Here is a 19963-nt window from a genome sequence, read left to right as displayed (position 1 = left end):
ATCTGCGATAATATTTAGTCTCATATCACACTTTTGATATAACATGATATATTGCCCTTACCTAGTAGAAACTGTTTTCTGTATTACCCTCATGTAGTGGATCCTTAGTATCAGTATTCTGTGTTGAGGTAACACAGATGCTATAAACTCCCCACTGTTATTTTTGTATCCTTGCCTGCTCTGGGCATGCTTTCCTTTCTTTCTGACTCACAATACACGGTTCACCTGGTGCTGTACCCTACAAGAAAAGATAATGGTTTGCAAGATCGTTGAATACAGATAGTCTGCTTCTATTGCCACTTTAATGCAAAGTCTGCAAGCCTGCCTGCTGCCTCAACTCCTCCATATTTGCAGCATTTTGTGCACATTATTTTCCTGGCATGTCTTGTTTGTCTGCAAGTTGCCCATCACTTTGAGTAGCTGCTGCTGCTGCTGCTGCTGGCATTGCAAGCGTTGTTGAGGTGTTTAGTAGAGGGACAGATTTAATTAGTGTAGATGGGACTCTCCTACACTCTAGATCCTGTCATATTATCAGTCATGTGGGGGAGGACAATCCCTCACTGGCAGCATCATGTGATAGCTGCCTCAACAAGATTTTCCCCTGTGATGTCAGTCTGTTTTTAATAGCTGGTTCAGGGCAGGTTTTCATTCAAAAAGTTAGCCGTGGTTATGGTAAGCCGCAGGCATAACAGGTCATGTTTGACTAGAGCTGAAATTATTAGACGATCGACAGGTACATAATGTTTTTTTTGATGGATTTATTCTTTGATTCTAGTCCCTTGAATCAAAAATTAACAAAATCTAGGTTTTTTCATATATCATTGTAAATTAAATATTTTGGGGGTGTTTAGACTTTTGGTCAAACCTTTCACTTCTTCCAATAAAGCCCAAAAATGGCCAAAAAAATATCTTAATAAAAACAAAACAAAAAAAACCCAAGACATTTGAAGATGTCACATTTGGCTCTGTGAAGTTATGAGTGTTTTCTGATATTGTTTATCGTTTATTGTTAAAAGGATCCCCATTAGCTGTCACCAAAAGTGGGACAAGCTAGTCTTCCTGGGGTCCAAAACATAAATAAAAATAAATCACATAACAATGATAATGTAAAAACAATGAAACATTGTAGACATCATTAAAACATCATCAGAAATTATTCAAATAAGTTATTACATTCATAAGTATTACATTCATTATTACATTTTTACAGTCTATTCCCTACTCACAAATTTAAATAGTGCATTCTCAAATGGTACTTGAAAGATATTTTGCTATTCAGTTTACGCATATTCAGTGGACAATTATTCCAATGATTGATGGCACGATTAATAACTGTCCTCACACATTACTAGTCTTCTATTGAATAAACAGTTATTGATTAACTGAAATAAAGTTATCAGAAGATGAATCAATTATGAAAATAATCAGTAGTTGCAGTCCTAGATTTCTCCGGGGCAAGCAGCTCATGTAACAATCTGTAAGTGTGATTAAAGTTTTTCTTATTTTTTTTATTTAAACATGGACTTGCAAAATAAGTTAAGTTCAAAATAAATAGATCAGCAAATAATCCCACACAAGTAATGACTGAAAGAAATCCACTCTAACTCTAAAATGTTACTGTTTCCATTCCATAGAAGGTCCTGTCTCTGTGGAAACGTTTCTTTACAAAAGTGTTTGTGAAGCCTACACTTTAAAAATTAAAGTAAAATATGAAGAAAGCACTCAGAGAGGCTGTACTGTACCTCTACCAAGGGTGAACAACAGTCCTCTAAATATGTTGTTTGGTGATGGAAATTACTGAAATGTTAAATCTGTATCTGACATTGACAATCATAACCTTCATGTGCAGTACTTCATGTGAAAATGTTGAAAACGTTTTTAATAAATGGCCAAGGGAAGGATAATCTTTGATCCCTTCTGTGAAAAGTGTTTGTGCAAGCTGTATTATTCTAGCTAAAGATACTAGCGTGTTGATATGAACTTGTTAGTATCCTGTTTCTTGGCCCATGTTCTCACTTTGTTGAAATCGGTTTGGTTTTTGAACTATCTCCGCTAAATATCACATAATCAGAAAAACAAAATTGAGAGAAAGCGCGGCCTCCTGGACTCCACAGCTGCCCACAGCTGCCCATGTGGAAAAATAGTTTTCCTACTTCTAAAAAAGTCTAAAAAGAGACAACAACTTGACAGCAGCAATATGTGTTCTGTCAGACTTTAGGGAGTTTGCATTTGCATGCTTGGATAGCAAAGAACTATTTTGACCCCCACCTCCAGCCACTCTGCCTCCTCTTCCTCTCGCTGAAATTAACTTGTAATGAGGCACACAGCTCTCAGTGTTAGTTTAACTGTGCTAATATTTGGATACCTTCCAGGGCCTCAGCAGCAGCAGCAGCGGCAGCAGCCGAGCCCAGTACCTCAGCTCCTCATGTGGGAGAGGAGCTCCGGGGGCTTCCTGCGGTGCCGCCAGCTGTGGAGACGCCGACTGATTCGGGAGACCACAGCAAAGAAATCGCCAAGAAAAACTCAGTCTCCAGGGACACGTCTGAAGGTATGGGACTGAAGGCTATTGACAGAGAAGTGATGCACCTTATGTTGTAGATCAAGGGTTCAATTTCAGACCAAAACAGATTAAATATAAGCTTGCCTTGGGATTCAGGCTCATTCCACCTATGTATCATAGCAGTCACGTCGCGACAGATGTGTTAGAAAACCAATTGGGCCTCCAGAGTTGCGTAAACACTACCTTGGACTACACTATAATGACACTGGCAATATATATTGTGTACCAGTATTTTGTTAGTACTGCACATTGCATCTCTTGACCTTGATCAAAGGTGGCAAGAACACCATATTACAGGCGTACGGTCATCTTATGGTTCATTGATTTCTACGGTGAAGCAGGTCAGACACACATACAGGATGTATGGACACACACACACTCTTTTCAAACACATAACTGCACAATACGCACCAACTCACACACACATTCTCTGGCATGATTTGATTTCTACACAGACATGACATGAATCCAATTAATTCAGGATGAGGATCAATAGAGAACCATTTCCATGAGGGAAAATTGCTTTTGGATTTTGACTCAGTCAGCAGAGCTGCCGTTATTTGAAGGTGGCTCAGAAATGAGAGATGTAAAGGAGCCCTGCAATGCTGCACGACTTATTTTATGTCCTACTCTTCTGATGTATTTTCACACAGGCCTCTGCCGTCATTTTGAACGTGTACAGTATATTTAAACTGAATAATGAAATTATATTAAAACCTCCCTCTGAGATATCTAAAATTACAATTCACAAAGTGAAAAAAGGAAGCTACTTAAAACAACACAAATTCCATTGGAAAGATCTTAATGAGAAATCTATTGCTATGTTTATGTTTAATTTGGTACTTTTAGTTTAGGAAATAATGCTGTGGAGGCCAAATGTGTTTGTTTATTGCGTCGAAAGACTGTGTTTCAGTTTGACTCAACCTGCTTTATACAGATTATTATGAATAATCAAGTATTTCCTGTTTGGAAAAGCTTGATGAGATTTGGTCATGGCACATATTTCTGTGATTATCTGACACTGATTGCAAATGCTTTGCTGTGTTTTTTTCTTAACATTTTCAACAACTGTGACGGCAGTGTAGTTTTTAATTGCTTGCAGTGCCATTGTGACCTCTGGATGAGTTTATCAAGCTATCATTGTGCTGCTGTAGAGAAAAGTTGAATAAAAGTAAGAGAACACAGTGAGGAACTTCTGGTTTACCACGTTTGAAATAACAAGCCGTGTTCCCAAGAGGCCCAGCCACTTTGCAGATATGCTGATAGTCAGGCTGATAGCCCAAATCCAGTTGTTTTTTTCTCTTTTCTGAATCCTTTCTGAATGCACAAGCGTAGGAAAGTGAGCGATATATAAAGAACATTTGTGTAGCTAATCCTCTTTTGTAGAAAAACAGTTGCTCTTTGTTCATCTTCTGGATTGTGTCCAAGGTTATTTCGAATTTCAGACTGAACTCTGCTGAATAATCCATGACAGAATAGACATTTCCAATCAGATTAATTGAAAACAGTGATTGTTGCTGTTCGGGGCTTAGGAGAAAGTGTTACAGACAAATCACAGTTTAAAACCAAATCAATAAAGCTCACTGAGCTAAATTAGGCTGAAACACTCTCAAAGCAGTTAATGACAAATCCTGCCGAGCGTGGAGATAGAATGGGTCAATAGCTCAAACAAGCTGGATACAATCATGTTGCGTCACATGGACAAAGCCATGTGCCAAATCTCCCTGAGGAACAAGACCTTTAAATGCAAATGATACAATAAGTATGTAAATATTCAAAGGCTGTGTAAATTCCTAACCAGAGGCGCATAGATCTGGCTTCTTTTATCTTTTTCTGCTTTGCCAAAAGGATTCCGGCAATGTAGTTTAGAGCTGAGCGTGTATGTCTTTGTGTGTTTTGTTTTTTGGGGGAGAAATGTAAAAGACTGATCTAACAACAGGAGATGCACCTATCAAACAGAACGGGAGATAAAAGACAGAAGGCACCACACTTTTTCTTTTTTAAAAACACTGTTTGTTTACTTTGATGCCGCTGGTTTTCGTCGCCAGCTTTACGTGTGGCTGAAGCCGAGCCACAGACGGTAGAGGCTTCTGAGGTGATCTATGATGATGTTCCAAGCGAGGACCCCATCTCTCCTGATGAAGGTGAGTAGCCGCAGCAGAATGGTGTTTGTCTAGGGTGTTTGCCCAATCCTGAATCCTGATGTGGAGCTTCTGATGTGTAATACATGTGTGCTAAGCAGATATGATCTACGAAGACGTTCAGAGAGACAGTGGTCCTCCGGATGCAGACAACGGATGGAGCTCCAGTGAGTTTGAAAGCTATGACGAACAGTCTGATAACGAGGCCAAACAACCAACACGGAGCAAGGTAGTATTAGCCAATGTGTGGATGCATGTCTGATAAGTGTGTTTATCTCACACAATTCCTAGTTTCTGTTTATTTTACATGGCATCATGAGCGACTCGGTTGTTTTTGGTTGGATTCCAGCACTTAAAAAATATTCAAGGAGAATATTTCATCTCCTGTTCCTGTGGCACAGCTGTCTTTATTAATGTATGGAACTGGAAGGAAACTATAAAGAACATGAAAAATGTAAAAGAGGCTGTCTAGGCCTTAAACTTTCATTGTGGGATGAAAGTAAACAAGAGGCATTTGTGTTTGAAAAGCCTTAGATCTGCCTGCCTTTCCTCTGCCAAGGATGCTGTTCATCAGTGCTGTGCAGCACAGCTACACAGTGTCAGTCTTCCACATGATGGCACTGTGTTCACATTCACATTGTGCTGCATCTCCTTTATGCTTCACCAGCCTTTAACGTGCTTTCACCTATGCGGCTTATGGAACATTTGGAGTCATAATATTCAAAATATATATTTTTGCTGAGTTGAATCATTATTAATTCATAGATTTATTCCTACACATTTTTACATATCGAAGGTGTTTGTGCATGGATATAATTCCATTGTAATCCAAGAATATCCTGAGTTAAGTCAATGCTTTGAGAAACCGTTCCTTGTATTGGGAACGAAAAAAGTGTTACTGAGGTAATTACAGGACAGTGTGGTGTGAAAAATCCCCCACAGTTCCGTTGGCGTACTGGTCCCAGGCCGCTGAACAAAAAGGAGGGATTCAGCTGCACTGGTTGAACAATTAATGAAGAAACCTTGACTATTAGGGCCTGACAACACTTTTTTGGGGAGCTCAGCCTTCATCAAAACACATAGTTTTTAATTAGTCACGCCCGATTAACTTTTCACCGAGTGTACCTGAAGTTCTCCTTATGTTCAGTTCTCTAACTAATTCAAGCAGCCTGGGAGAGCTGTGACAGAGTTTGCTTCTTGCCCTAAACTGCCTGCTAGGGCTGGGCGATATATCGATATCAAAAGATATATTTTAAAATATCATATGGAATTAGACCATATCGCATATATCCATACAGTTCATATTGTGCACTGTGGTCCTTGATCCAGGCAAACTGCAGCTTTTATTTGAGATATTTTTTTATTTAAATGTGCACTTTATGGAGCTTTGATTAAAAAAAAGGTACTCCTGTTGTTATACACTATTTATGTTCACTTAAATAAATGGTTTCAATAAAACTACTTGTGACATGTCATATTTGGCTTTGACTTTGACTGAACATTTGCTCTCACTTTGGGATAAAAATATTAGGATATATATGGTATATTGATATTCAGCCTAAATATATCAGGATATGACTATTGGTCCATATTGCCCAGCCCTACTGGTTGCACCCTCATCATCCCCATCCCTTCTATACATCAGTGTCCATTAGTCTCTACAACATAACCCTTCGGCCAAAGCAGTGCGCCAAGCCTTCACTCTCTATGCTTGTGATTAATTCCCGATGTTGCGTAGCTTGTTTTGCCTTGATCACTTTGCCTCCATTTCCCTTTTCTATTTCCTCTCCCTTACTATTTTCCCTCCTCCTCAATGCCTCTTGTGGCTAAATGCAACCTGCCCCGTGCCCCGCCTGTCCCTGTCCAACCACCTGTAGCTCTCTCCTGAAGTGTGTCGGCTGAGGGAGCGCTGTGCCAGGACCAAACGCGAACTGGCCATGAGGCTGTCTGGCAAGCACAACTATGACATCAAGGTATATCTCGAGCAGCAAGCAAACACAGCTATATCACACTGTTTCTTCGCAGAGCTCAAACCACTCCGCTAGATGTTTGTCAATAGGATTGATGATCACCCAGAGCTGAAATATGCTGCCTTGTATACTCAGCTGACTCAAAGGCTTAACTGACTCTCTGCACCATCCTTCCAAGCTTTCCTTTGGACTGTGACTTTGCTTTGAGACTCTCTGTCGGGCTCTCTCTCTCTCTCTCTTTCCCTGCCTGGTTTAATATCTTGACGCATTTATGGGACACATGAATTATTAAATAATATTCTGCGTATTTACTTCCATAAACTCCATTGCAACTTGCCCCCAATTAATGACCTACTTTCCTGAAGTAACATCATTTAAAAATACTAGCACCCTGTGTGTATTCTTGGTCAGCGGAGTCTGGTTGCAGGGCCTCTGTCTTGCTGTGGGTGGAGTTTGTGGTCAACTGAATTCTCCCACACTGAGCAATGCAGCTCTGATGTGGAGCTCACTCTGTTACCATAATCTCTCGATGATATGCTCATAGACTCTCTGATTAGAGGCTGTAGAGCGACCCACAGGGAGTCGCAGATGGTGAGATTCATGATGAGCCCACTGAGCAGCGCCACTTCTCTCCGTCTCTCTCCAGAGGAGCACCGAAGGTTATCAAGTCTCCACAGCATGGCACTTTCCTCGTACTCTAACGCTGCTTCGTTGTGTCTGTCTGCTCCTTCCAACCAGGTTCAGCAGCTCATGAAGGCGGCGAGGAGTGGAACGAAAGATGGGCTCGAAAAAACCAAGATAGCCGTCATGCGAAAAGTTTCCTTCCTACAGAGAAAAGATCAATTGGGTAATGCAGGCCTGTCTAAAAACTTTGTAAATGTTGTTCAGCTGGCTTTTTGTAGCTGGAATAGTATTTTTCCTTATAGGTATTGGTTTTGAAGTCTTGGTTCTAACTCCTACAGATGACTCTTTGAATTATAGGCAGTTGCTTATGTGCAAAGCTAGCCAAGTCAAAGTATTGTTTGAGGCAGATGGAGTGGAAAGTCTTACTTTTTCTTTATACAAATCCCTTTAGGGAGAAGTGAAAGCACTGTGAAAAAGAGAGATCTCACTGATTATAACTATAATAAATAAAACAGACGGGCTTCCTCACTTTTAAGACTGACAATATGATCGAGTAAAGTTTTTGAAGTGTGAGAAAGAGAAGGATGAAGGCGCCAGTGTGGTACAATATAGGTTGTGTTATAGGAACCCTTTCTTAACAATAGAGGGAGATTACCATCCATTAATGGAGTGTCGAGCAGCTCTGTAAACCACAGATACCAGACCCACGCCTCAAACAAATCTCCCAGCCATCACAAAGAGGTAAAGAGGCCATTGCTGCTATTTTTAGGTGTTGATCGAGGGAAATCTGCACGGCATTATATTTCTTTTCCACCAATCCTCTGTTATCATTCCAAAGTCTTTAATTGGAACGGTGGAAGCTTTTGGTATCTGTGTCTTTATGGTTACGGGTGAAGTGGGGATTTTTTTTTATTTTTTGTGAGACTGTCGAATGTCTTTGTGCCAATGCTGAGATGAGAATCTGTTGGATCGTGTTTTTGCAGACACACTTCTGTGTGCTTCCTTTACTCCTACAGAGATACAGTATTGTTTTGAAAGTTTTTCTTTTTTTTCTGAAGGTCTCTCACTCCTCTCTCCATAGCTCCTCTCTCGCTCTGTCTCTTTTTCAGAGTATAGAAATCTCTTCATATTTTCGAGGTAATATACTTAGTGTGTCGCAATGTGTCTCCAGCTGCAGTGAGATCTGAAGGCTGCCTTTCTTTTCTTTTTTTACCCCTTTCTGTCTCAATCCAACACACACACATACTTTCTCTTTTTTAACCTTTCTGTATGTTTCTCTGTTATTCCTGAATCTCTGCAGAAGAGGAGGATGATGCAGGATACTTGGATGTAGCTGTGTCAGAAATGAAGCACCCTCCCCCACAGCTGAGCCCCATGCCAGAGGGGCTGACCAGCCACCAGGTGCACCTGACAGTTTCTGCAGCAATGCTTTCTTATTCTTTTCTAAATGAATGTAGCACGCATATGTAGTGACATGAGCTGTGCTTAACATCTTGTTAACATCGAGCATTTGTGTGAACATATTCTGCACACCATAGCCTTGAGATAAGGCTCTAGGCTGTCATATTAAAAGTATTAATTTGTTATTTAGTATTTTTACATATCTATGTGCTGTATTCTCTTTATCCTATTTGAAAAAACCATAGTGTTTGAAAACAGAACAGCCACTTTCATGTCACAGGAGATCCATTGTTTCAGAACTTTGACGCAGGTTGTTCAAACAGTCTTTTTTCCTTCTGTGACAAACATGTGATTATGCCGCACACTGCATCCCCATCATGTCCTTTTAGTGGTAGATTTCCTGACTGGTCTGTTGTCGACGCAGGTTGTCAGACGCCATATCCTGGGCTCCATCATTCAGAGCGAGCGGAGCTACCTGGAGTCTCTCAGGAGAATTTTGCAGGTGAGCTGTTTAGTCCCTGTTGTCCTCCTCTGCCACATGCAATATCTTCACCATTTAGCTATTATGAATTACGCTGAAAAGAGAAGCGGTGATATCCATCAAATTACGGAAGTGTCTCAGCCTAAATAATCCTGATAAAACAGCCGTCCTCATTTCTGTGGCTTTGCTGGTGCGGAGAGGGAGAGGGAGGGAGAGAGAGGGAGAGAGAGGGAAAGGGAGAGAGAGAGAGAGAGAGAGAGAGAGACTGTTGGGCTTGCGCAGGATGGGGTGCAGCCTCTCCTCTTTAATCTCTTTTTTTACTGGGGAAAAGGAGACTTGTTATCTCCTCATCACAGAAAAATAAGAGGAGCCTACTGAAATGGAATCAGCTGCAATCAATGGCTTCCTTATGCACTGTGAAATCGTTTCACTGTCGAGATGCAATGTGCTACCTTTGTTGTCGAGTGACATGATTGCGTGTGATACTTTGGGAGGTTTAGCTCTTTTGAAATCCCTTTTGTTATTCAGAGAGTCCGGCCAAGTAGTAAATGCAGTCTCCTCACAGATAACATAAAAAGATGAAAGGCCACAAGCACAATTAGGGTTGTAACAATCATTATTACAATAAAAGATATTGGACAGTTTTGTATCGCTGTCATATTTCTCATGTGGATGATTCATTTGCTGGGATGGATTTGTGGAGATACGATTCACAAACATCAAATAAAAATGACCACCACAGCTGCTGAATTAGATTCATTTACAGTGTTAAAACATGTTTTCATCTTTCACGTTTGTTTTGTTCACAATATCTATATTTCATCATGTTCAGATTCAAAGAAGTCATGTGTACTGACTTCCACAAAGAATACTGTCCACAAAGAGCCTGTCAACTCATTTCTGTAGGCTATGCTAATATCCCCACGAGTGCTGACTGAAGCATCAATCAATGCCTCTTTCACCATGTTGCTTTTGCATCTGCAACTCTGCTGGGAGCTGCTTTTTGCCATTATTATTCTGGCTTTTATGATTACAAGTCACCTTGAGTTCTAAACATGTTTGCTAGTGGCAAATGCTGTTTTTGTGGGTGAATCCGTCGGATTGATGTGCTTCCAGGCACCATGACTACATTTCCTCATTTTCCTCAATTCGCAGGATATCTTTCTGCTACCCATCAGTTGTCTATTTATGCTGTTGAAAAGAAGAGATGCTTAAAGAAACCTGGACTGCTGATTCATCTTAAGCGCACCCCCCCCCCCCCCCCCCCCCCCCCCCCCCCCCCCACACACACACACACACACACACACACACATATACATATCAACAACAATAAAAACCCAATTTCCTCTCACAATCTCACAGGAATACCAGAGACCATTGATGGAAGCTGAGCCGCGCATCTTGAGTCCGAGGAAGATCCGGCCCATATTTTTCCGAATGAGGGAGATCACACAGTGCCACTCCATGTTTCAGATTGCCCTGGCATCACGTGTGGCTGAGTGGGACAGCAGTGAGAAAATTGGAGACTTATTTGTCGCCTCGGTTAGTGTACATACATGTGCATTTTTTTGGTAATGTATCTTCATTTTTGTGTAATAGAAATGCAAACTGGGGGCTTGTTTTTGCCTTATTTATGTTTTTGTATGAATACTGTGTTTGTGCCTGTCTAACAAGGAATCAAAGACTTGCATTCTGGCTAAAGGAACTCATATTGTTCTGGCATTTCTATCTAACTATAACACAATCTCAGCTAGCAGAGTTATAATGAGCTACAGGCTTTAGGTTGAGCACACAGGGATAGTTTACCCAAAACATGGAATCAATTACAGTTATGATGAATATTTCTACCGCATCCAGTGCTCTCTGGGATACGTGTTTACACATTTTGGCACTAGAATAATAGTGTTTAGTGCGAGTTTTGTGTTGTGAGTCTCTGCAGCGTGCTCATCCATAAGGTCCTCTCATTATTTGCCTATTAGAGGGGCTGATTCAACCCTCTGCTTCTCTGCTGGCCATTATGGGGCTCTTCCATTGATATCCCAAGACCTATCATCAAATGAGACCCAACTGGGAAAGGATAGTGCCTGCACTGTTTGTTCCTCATTGAGCTGCCCCCTTTTCATGTGGCAGTGCATCTGTACCTGCAGGTCCTCTAGTAATAGCCTGAAGCATCCTGAAGGAGCAGTGAGGGTTAATTCTATCACACGATTTGTTAATTCTACACCAGTCCTCATACTGCCACTATCAGCTGCCTGGTGTGGGTTTAATTGAGGAGAGAGAATAAATGTCCACTGCACAACAGACACACCCCCCTCTCTCACACACACACACACACACACACACACACACACACACAAACAGCCACCTCTTTTTCCTCTTCCCAACCTCTTTAATGGCTTGTGAAGGGTGCTGCAGTAACTGGGATGGTAAACAAACCATTTTTTTAAAGTACTATACTTAAATGGCAATTTTCTTGCCCTTCTTTACATTGAAATTACATATGGGTCGTGCTGCAAACAGGATGGTTAGCCAGACATTGAAGATGTCAGAAGAAATAACATGACTGTGTTGTTGGTTGCTGGTGTAAAGACAGCATAATCAACATGGCGGAGCAGTAGAGCCTCTTATTGTAAGGCTGTTGTTACAATTCAGATAAATATGCTTGTTTCTGTTTCCACAGTTTTCCAAGTCCATGGTGCTGGATGTTTACAGCGATTACGTGAACAACTTCACCAATGCCATGGCCCTCATTAAAAAGGCCTGCATGTCCAAACCAGCTTTTCTGGAGTTTTTAAAGGTGAGCCTAAGCCCATGAGCAAAATATAGTTTTTATTTATTTTTTTCCTTTGATTTTTTTTCAAATCAAAGTCATCCAATTGTGTTTTAGCTCTTCTGTTTGTTTTTCTTTGTAGTGCTCAGCAGATGCTGAATCTAGCAAAGCCCCAAAGCTAAAAGCTTCAATAATACATAATGTACTTCTCAGGTTTCCAAAGAGACTGACAAATAATTCAGTGTGTAAAAGGTGGTTATTTACAAAAAATTCAAAATTTTTATTTACAATGGGTTCATGGATGGTGTTAAAAGCGTGCCCCTATTTCGTGAAATTGTAATCCACCATGTAGTATTCATTGTTGGCAGCAATTAGATTGAAGCACTGCCCCCCCATAATGTGTAAGATTGTCCAGGTAATGTTATGTATTCATGTTAAAATTACAAGCTTATTCTCAGAATATGACAATAACTGGTATCTGTTTGTAGGGTGCACCTATTTTTTTTTTTACTATAGCTTGAAAGGCTTTTGTGAGTGTGTAATGAAATACAGAGAAATCTGCTAAGAAATGAATGCCAAACAGACTGATTCACGAAAGAAATAGAGAAGTGCAACATGTCTGGTTAATTGGCTGTTGATGTGAAGTCAAAAGTGGATATTTGAAAACTTTCCACAACAGACAATCAAGATTTGTTGTACTGTTTACTTAGTATTTCAAATATTAATTGGGGATCATGAACAAGGAAAAATAGTGCCAGGGAGCACAGAGAGAGCCAAGGAATTATTTAAATGTGCTGAGTTTAACAATTCCCTGTGTGCTCAGCATTCATGCATGAGTATGACCTGGATCATTGAGCTGTAATGCTGATTTACAGAACCAGATCACACAGCTGACAGCCCTGCATGTTACTCCAGATAACATGTGTCCCTTCCTTTCTGTTGAAAGGTTGCTCCTTCTCTCCCGCTGCCTGTTGCAGCTCTCCATGGCAATGTGCAGACAAACCAAATAATAAATTGCAGAGACACTGACTGGAAGAAACACTGAATCAATGACAGATTTCATTATGTTGCTTTTAAAATACTGCGGAGGCACTGACTGCATGCACATGACCATAGGCACGCAAGGCAGATTTCACTGGTTGAATACAGTTTGCAGACATAACGATGTAATATGAGAGCTTTATTTGCAGAGAAACGTCTAGGTGAGTTCACTTTAAATCAGTTGTCTATGATAGAAAAAAAGAAAAAGAAGTTAGCAAATTTATTCTCATTCTCTGAATAAATGTTTGCAATTTGCCCAAGCAACATTTGTTTTATACAGAAATACAATTCAGAAAGTCTCAGAATCCCATTAGGTTGTTATTATTGAGACCAACAGTGGTGTTTGAAGTCAGTGGTATCTGAAATGATATAGTACATCCATACAGTGCAGTGGCGAGAGCTGGTGTGAAAGGCAGCTGGTGCGTGGATGGCAGGACTTATTATTGTACCTGCTGGAGGTTTCATCGGCTTAATCTAGTTCACATCAGCTTAAGAGGGAAGTGTCCACTTGACAGGTCCAATGACATATCCCGTCTTATCCATTTTTCTCTCTTTCTTGACATCAAAAGTAGGTGTCAAGTGTTTTGACCCAAAATTAGCATAAGGGACAGTTCCATCAGTTCCAGCACACCGGTAAGTGCTGAGGCTTCTTGCTGCGCTGATAAGGTTGCCTGGCAACAAATGCAATTCTGAGTAGGTGACATTGCCAAAAATATATCTTTTAGAAAAAAAAGTGAAATGCTTCTGGTAAATATATCACAGCTGGATGTATGTTTGTTGAATTGTAATTTGCACTGTAAAGCCTGATTTCCACCGGGCGCGTTACTGCAGCGTAACGTCAGCGTCGCGTATGACGTTGCAAATAGGTAACACTCTAATCAATGAGAGCATTTCCACCGGGCGCGTAGCGTAACGTTACTGCAGCGTCGCGTCAGCGTCTCTACGCGAGCATTAGGTAGGACTTCTATTTCTCCGCGAGACGCTGCGAACTCGCGTGAATCTCAACAGAGCAGATCGCACCAGAAAGGAAGTCCGACTCAGATTCAGCGTAAAACACTTCCGCCCCTTTCAAAATAAAACACAATACGCAGTTCATGCAGCCTAAAACTACTTCACATCAACATTATGTTATGACCGGGGCACCAGATCGGCAATCAATCAATCAAAGGGTCTCAGAGGATCGGCGACACGGAAGACAAGAGACTGATTGTTGAAGTGGAACATCATACAATCATTTATGACATAACATATTGTTTTTATAAGGATAGATGGTCAGATCAAGATATCTTTCACCTCAGAGAAGCAAAGTAAGTTGGTTTTTGTTGTTGTTGTTTACTTTTTACACACAGTTTATCCATAGACTGTATAAATAGAGTTTAAAGTTTATCACGGGAGCTTGCGGTCTCCCGTATGGTCAGGATTATCGCGTGATCTCGTTATCTCGCGTGTATACGGCCGGCTCGCTAAACTGACGTGCTGCTGCAGTAACGCGTCCGGTGTGAATTGACAAGACGCAGCAAAAACGATGTGGAGACGTGCTGCTGCAGTAACGCGTCCGGTGGAAATCCCCAGTCAGAAAAAGGCTAAAGGCCTCTCTAGATGTAGTTTAAATAGTAACTAACAAATCCAGTCTGTTTCCTGTTGTGAAAAAAAATGTCAGAGCCTGCTCTATTTCACATAGGTTTCGCCCTAGCAGTTTCTTGCTCAACCAGTCAGTTCTAATCTTTACCAATGATACAAGAAACCACCTTCATTCGGTAACTGGAAGAAAAACATGACTTTGAGATGACTTAACTGTGGTCAAGGAAAACCAACTTTCTGCCGTATGCTTTTTGGTGCTGCCCTAGGAACCTAGGTGTGGCTAATCCTCATTGTGAGCATGCCACAATAATGCCAGGCTCGAGGTTGTTTGGACTGCAGGTTGCTTACCTCAGATACTCCATGACTAGCATGACCGAAGTGCAGACTTTCTTGCATCAACCTCCATTGCTAGGATCTGTAAAACCTGATGTGCACCAAAGGGAAATCAAGAACAGTCCGGTTTCTGTCCAAACGTAACCAAGAATAATAATAGCTGATCTGCACAGTGGTAACAGAGTGGAGCTGCAGTATCGAGTTCCCGCCCATACAACCACCTGACACAATGCTAGCTGTCAATCATGACATTACACCCTTGCTTTATACAGTGGTGGCAAGAAACTAAGTACATTTACTCAGGTACTGTACTTAACTTAATGTACTCTACTCCAGTACATTTTTAGGCAAACATTGTACTTTTTACTCCACTACATTTAGCTGACAGCTTTAGTTACTTTTCAGGTCAGTATTTAACATAAAAAATATGATACATTTAAAATGATTAGACTTTTAAAAAAATTAAATAACAGTATATTAAGTAATTAAATGAGCCCTATCTTAAATAAATAAATAAATGTGATATTATATTTAGAATATATAAAACAATCTAAGTGGGTCCAGTCTGCATAATGAATACTTTTACTTTAATACTTTAAGTACATTTTGATGCCGATACTTTTGTACTTTTACTTCAGTAAGTTTTTAATGCAGGACTTTTACTTCTAGTGGAATAATTTCACAGTGAGGTATTAGTACTTTTACTTAAGTAAGAGATCCAAATACTTTTTCCACCACTGGTTTTATAGCATCAAGTAATGAATTGAATCTGAACTTACATATATCAGATACATAACATGATAAGAACGACCTAAAATGACAAAAAACTTCTTCAGGAAAAATGTATTTGATGTGTGTTTTTATAGGCCGATCTACCCTCTAATGACATGGAGAGGGCGGGGTTTCAGACCTATACTGCAGCCAGCCACGAGGGGGTGATCAATATGTTTTGGCTTCTCTTATAGGGAGGCATCAAGCCATCCATCTTTATATGCAATCTATGGTCACAATATATTAGGCAGTAACTCATGGCTGCACTCCTTGGTTCTGTTGGCCACTTCTTCTACTTATTCGGAAGCAGAAGTTCTACACCGCCACCTCAGAAAGACAGAGCCATGGTGAAATACATATCAGTAAAATTGATCCAGCTGGTAGTAGTCCAGGCACCAATAGCTGGTGGATACATCAGTTTGGCATTTTCTTATTGGAACTTCTCCATCAACAAAGAAAATTTGGGTCATGTCCTGAAAGATCAGTCAGGTGAACTACTGCTGCATCGATATCATCTCTGGCAGCGTTATAGTTTTGGACACTGTCTGTGTTAGACAGGTTTGACTGACCATGACTGACCTCCAAAAGACAGAGAGGAAAGTTTTCCTTTGAACCCCCCTTACCGACAGCTGTCTCTTGTACTGACACCACTCAACCATTTTTTTAGTGCGTGAAGCAGGAGGGAGCCCATTTCTATTGACATCTTGACCTGGTCAGGCGTGCTGTAAAGATTTTACTTGGTTTTGTATCTTCCCAGTCGCTGAACATGGGATCTGGCAGATTAAAATAGCATCTTTCAGATCACTGCCTTTCATCCTTCATGCATGATTCGATAATTAGGTAGCTACTGACCACTGGTGTCTCATTCCTGTTATTTTGTATAAGATGCTAGATAGCACTATAAAAATGGCTTTTTTGAAAGGCCCATTTGTAGCATGCAATCTTGGGCTGTCCAAGAAAAATAAGATAAACTAGACAAGATTTTGGGGTGTCATTTAAACAGTGGTATTCTGCAAGTTTTTAAAGCAACTAGCTGGAATACGACATTAAATTTTGCAAAACAACACGAGCAGGCTTTATTTTACCCATCTCCCTCAAAGTGACATGCAAAGAACTTTGGATTGATCTTATAGCACAGCGTATAGGCACTTTTAAGTCTGTTTACCACTCAGTGAGAATGTCTCCAGTCTGGTCGGGTGTGGTGGAGTGTTTTTGGCTGCCTGTGTTCAGTTTTGTGTGAAGTCAGGCTTCCCACTGGAGGAGCCCTCTAATCTTTGCATCCTGCTACTCTACAAGGCTTTGTGGCTGACTTTGTGGTTGACTAGTTAGGCCTTATGTAGGGCCAGTACAAGAACTTAATTGTGAGAATTTCCTATTAATTCTGATTGTCTGGTTAAGTACAGGTCAATATGAGGGCACTCCATAAGTGGCGGAGCCTGTAGAGCCTGTCAAAGCTGTCAAATCTACTTGAGCTTATCGAACTAGTTAGAATCTGTAATCTTCACTGGTGAATCTCAAGTCTACATTGTACACACAGTACATTATTAATTTCAATATAGACCCCACCCTGTGAGCATTTGTCAACTAAAAATGAGTTAGTGTCTTATGTAGATTTTCACAATTGGCTTGAAAGCAATGCTCAGTTTTTTTAATAAGAAGGAATCTGCTTTTAAAAACTATAGAATCTTTATGAAGTGTTTAGTTTCAACAAAATCAGACATCTCAACACTTTTGACCAAATCCTGTGCCTTAAGGTGGTGCAAAATGTAAAAAATACTATAATTGAATTTATTATGTGATGATATATGCAATATTAACTGATGGTCTGTTTATGTGAAAACATCACATATACTCAGATGTCCTCTGTTTAAACTCTAGTAGTATCGAGTCTCATATCAGAATACCAGTATCAATCCAATTAGTTTCATAATATGAAGTCTATAGTGCTTAACAAATGTATTAGACCACTGGTTTGTGCCACAGTTGTCCTAAATTAACAGCAGTAGTAATTACCAAAATTATTTTATTTGTTTCTGTAATGGTTAATACAGCAGTATGTAGAAACTCTTTTACCAAAATGATATTTTTTAATGCTAAAATGTACTTATTATTGTTATTAATGAATGTTCAAATTTACCATTTTGCAAAAAAACCCAACAACCTGTAAAACTAGCAAAGCACATTATTATTTCTTGATTAAGATGTACAGTTATAGTTATTTACTTGCATTCCTGAACATAAAAATGAGTTTAAGTAGCTGAATGTTCTGCTTGATTCATTTCTGACTTGTCAGAGAAGCCCAGTGAGCCGGCTCAAATATAAAAGTATAAAAAGGTGAATTCAGTTTGTTATTTGCCAAATAAATAAAAAAAACATTTGACATTTCTCATTTGTATCACAGGTGGTCTTATTTAAGAGCTGATATCTCGACATTTTCCATGGTTTTCTTGATAATGATTTTGGTCATTATCAAGAAAACCATGGAAAATATCGAGATATCAGCTCTTAAATTAAACTCTTATCAGCCGTTTTTGTTGGTATCATTATATTTATCCAAACAAATGTACTTTTAGTTGTACCAGGCATTTAAATGAACTAGAAATTGAAGAAAAAGGGTGGTCTTATATATATATTTTTTTACATGACTGTATATACAGTACTGTGCAAAAGTATTAGGCAAGTGTGAAAACATGTCTATAAGAATTGATGCTGCTTTGAAGGAAAAGGGTGGTCACGACAAATATAAATTTTATTTAATTTTTTATTCTGTTCACTCACTTTGCATTTTGTTAATTGATAAAAATAAACTATAAACATTTATATTTTTGAAAGCATTCTTATTTTAGAGCATTTTTTCACACCTGTCTAAGACTGTATATATATTTCATACTTATTTATGTTTTCATAAGATATGATTAAATAAGGAAGCCTATGCTGATTTAGTAGCTAGGGATTAATAAAGAGGGGATGGGATTAGATACATTTCCCTTCTTTTAGAACTTGTAGTTAGATTTGAGTGTTTTCTCATGCAGTATTCTTTTGTTGGTTTGTTTGTGTATGGTCTTTAAAAAATGAACGTTTGACATCAAGGGTTCAATCAATCAATATATAAATAAAATATATATCTAGTTTCCTAACTTCCTTCTTTACTTTAACTGTAAGAAACAAGACATTTACTTAAAGATTAAATAAAACAAACATACGTTGGCTGCTACACTGTATAACAGATGAAGTTTCAGCAACATTTTACATTTTTTTCTTATTTCTGTCTCACAGTTGATCTTATCCAACCTCTGCTACCATACCATCTATTAAATGTGCCCAGTGATTTGCCTTTTATACTGATGGTGTCATCGTGGCACAGACTTGACACTGCACCAAAACGAACTTCTCCTGACCTACGCCCACAGTAATACATTAGACATAACACGCTCAAAAAATCTCTTCTTTCATACTCATATGACTAACAGACCCTGATTTTCATACCTTATTCACCCACTCAAACGCCTACACGAGGTCTATAGAGGATTCTGACAAGCTCAAGTAGGAATAGCATAGTTTCCTCTTAATGGCCTTTCTGTGCAAGAATATTTTTTCTAACTGCATGTTCTGTTTTCATTTTTTTTCCTCCTTCTTCTTTCCAGAAGAAGCAGGCATCCAGTGTTGACCGGATAACCCTGTATGGTCTGATGGTTAAGCCCATTCAACGATTTCCTCAGTTCATATTGCTCCTGCAGGTATAAAATGTTGTTTGTAAAGGGCTATTTCATTTGTTTTAATTAAGTAAATCCCTGCAGTTTCACAAGCTTCCAATATGAGAAAAGAGTAAAGATGAGATAAGTAAAGATGCAAAGCTGCAAGGTCATAGAATCAAGTATGGATTTTTACTTATCCAAGGAACAAGAAGTTGTACCTCACATGTTTTTGCAGCTGGAGTTAGCTAGAGCTAGAAAAGTAGCTAGCCACATCAGTTTTTCATATTGCTGGCTTTACATCCTGACTCTTCCACTTTCCATTCTGTGCAAAATTTGGATTTGAGCTTGACTTGCTGGATCTGCAGAAGCTCATTTCATCCCTCAGTAGGCATTGATTATCCATGAATTCAAAAGATAAGTTATGAATGTGAATCAGGCATTTTCTCCTAGCCTAAACTCAGTACTCCAAATAGGAAGTGCATGCATTAAATCATACATTACAGCGAGCTGAGGTATATCTGAGTTTCTTATCGAGACAACACCAAGCCTTCACTGGGTCAGAGATGCAGCACAAATATAGACATGCAAGCCACAA

General features: G+C 39.6%; 1 protein-coding gene across 2 annotated transcripts in view; it reads left to right on the top strand.

Annotated features, from left to right (window-relative positions):
• The window catches only part of arhgef10la (Rho guanine nucleotide exchange factor (GEF) 10-like a), a 154517-nt gene that overhangs the window by 32236 nt on the left and 102318 nt on the right, over nt 1-19963 (top strand). Inside the window, exons 4-13 of one of the 2 annotated variants that reach the window (XM_059328376.1) lie at nt 2373-2548; nt 4609-4704; nt 4803-4930; nt 6579-6674; nt 7410-7518; nt 8596-8696; nt 9121-9198; nt 10540-10719; nt 11858-11974; nt 19318-19410. In XM_059328376.1, the coding sequence (XP_059184359.1) occupies nt 2373-2548; nt 4609-4704; nt 4803-4930; nt 6579-6674; nt 7410-7518; nt 8596-8696; nt 9121-9198; nt 10540-10719; nt 11858-11974; nt 19318-19410 (1174 nt within the window). The remainder of the gene's footprint in view (nt 1-2372; nt 2549-4608; nt 4705-4802; nt 4931-6578; nt 6675-7409; nt 7519-8595; nt 8697-9120; nt 9199-10539; nt 10720-11857; nt 11975-19317; nt 19411-19963) is intronic. The other variant, XM_059328377.1, reaches the window with a different exon arrangement.

Source organism: Centropristis striata, chromosome 3 (assembly GCF_030273125.1).
Source record: "Centropristis striata isolate RG_2023a ecotype Rhode Island chromosome 3, C.striata_1.0, whole genome shotgun sequence".
Classification (NCBI taxonomy): Eukaryota; Metazoa; Chordata; class Actinopteri; order Perciformes; family Serranidae; genus Centropristis; species Centropristis striata.
The sequence above is the reverse complement of the archived record's forward strand: the minus strand, read 5'-3'. Positions and strand labels throughout refer to the sequence as shown.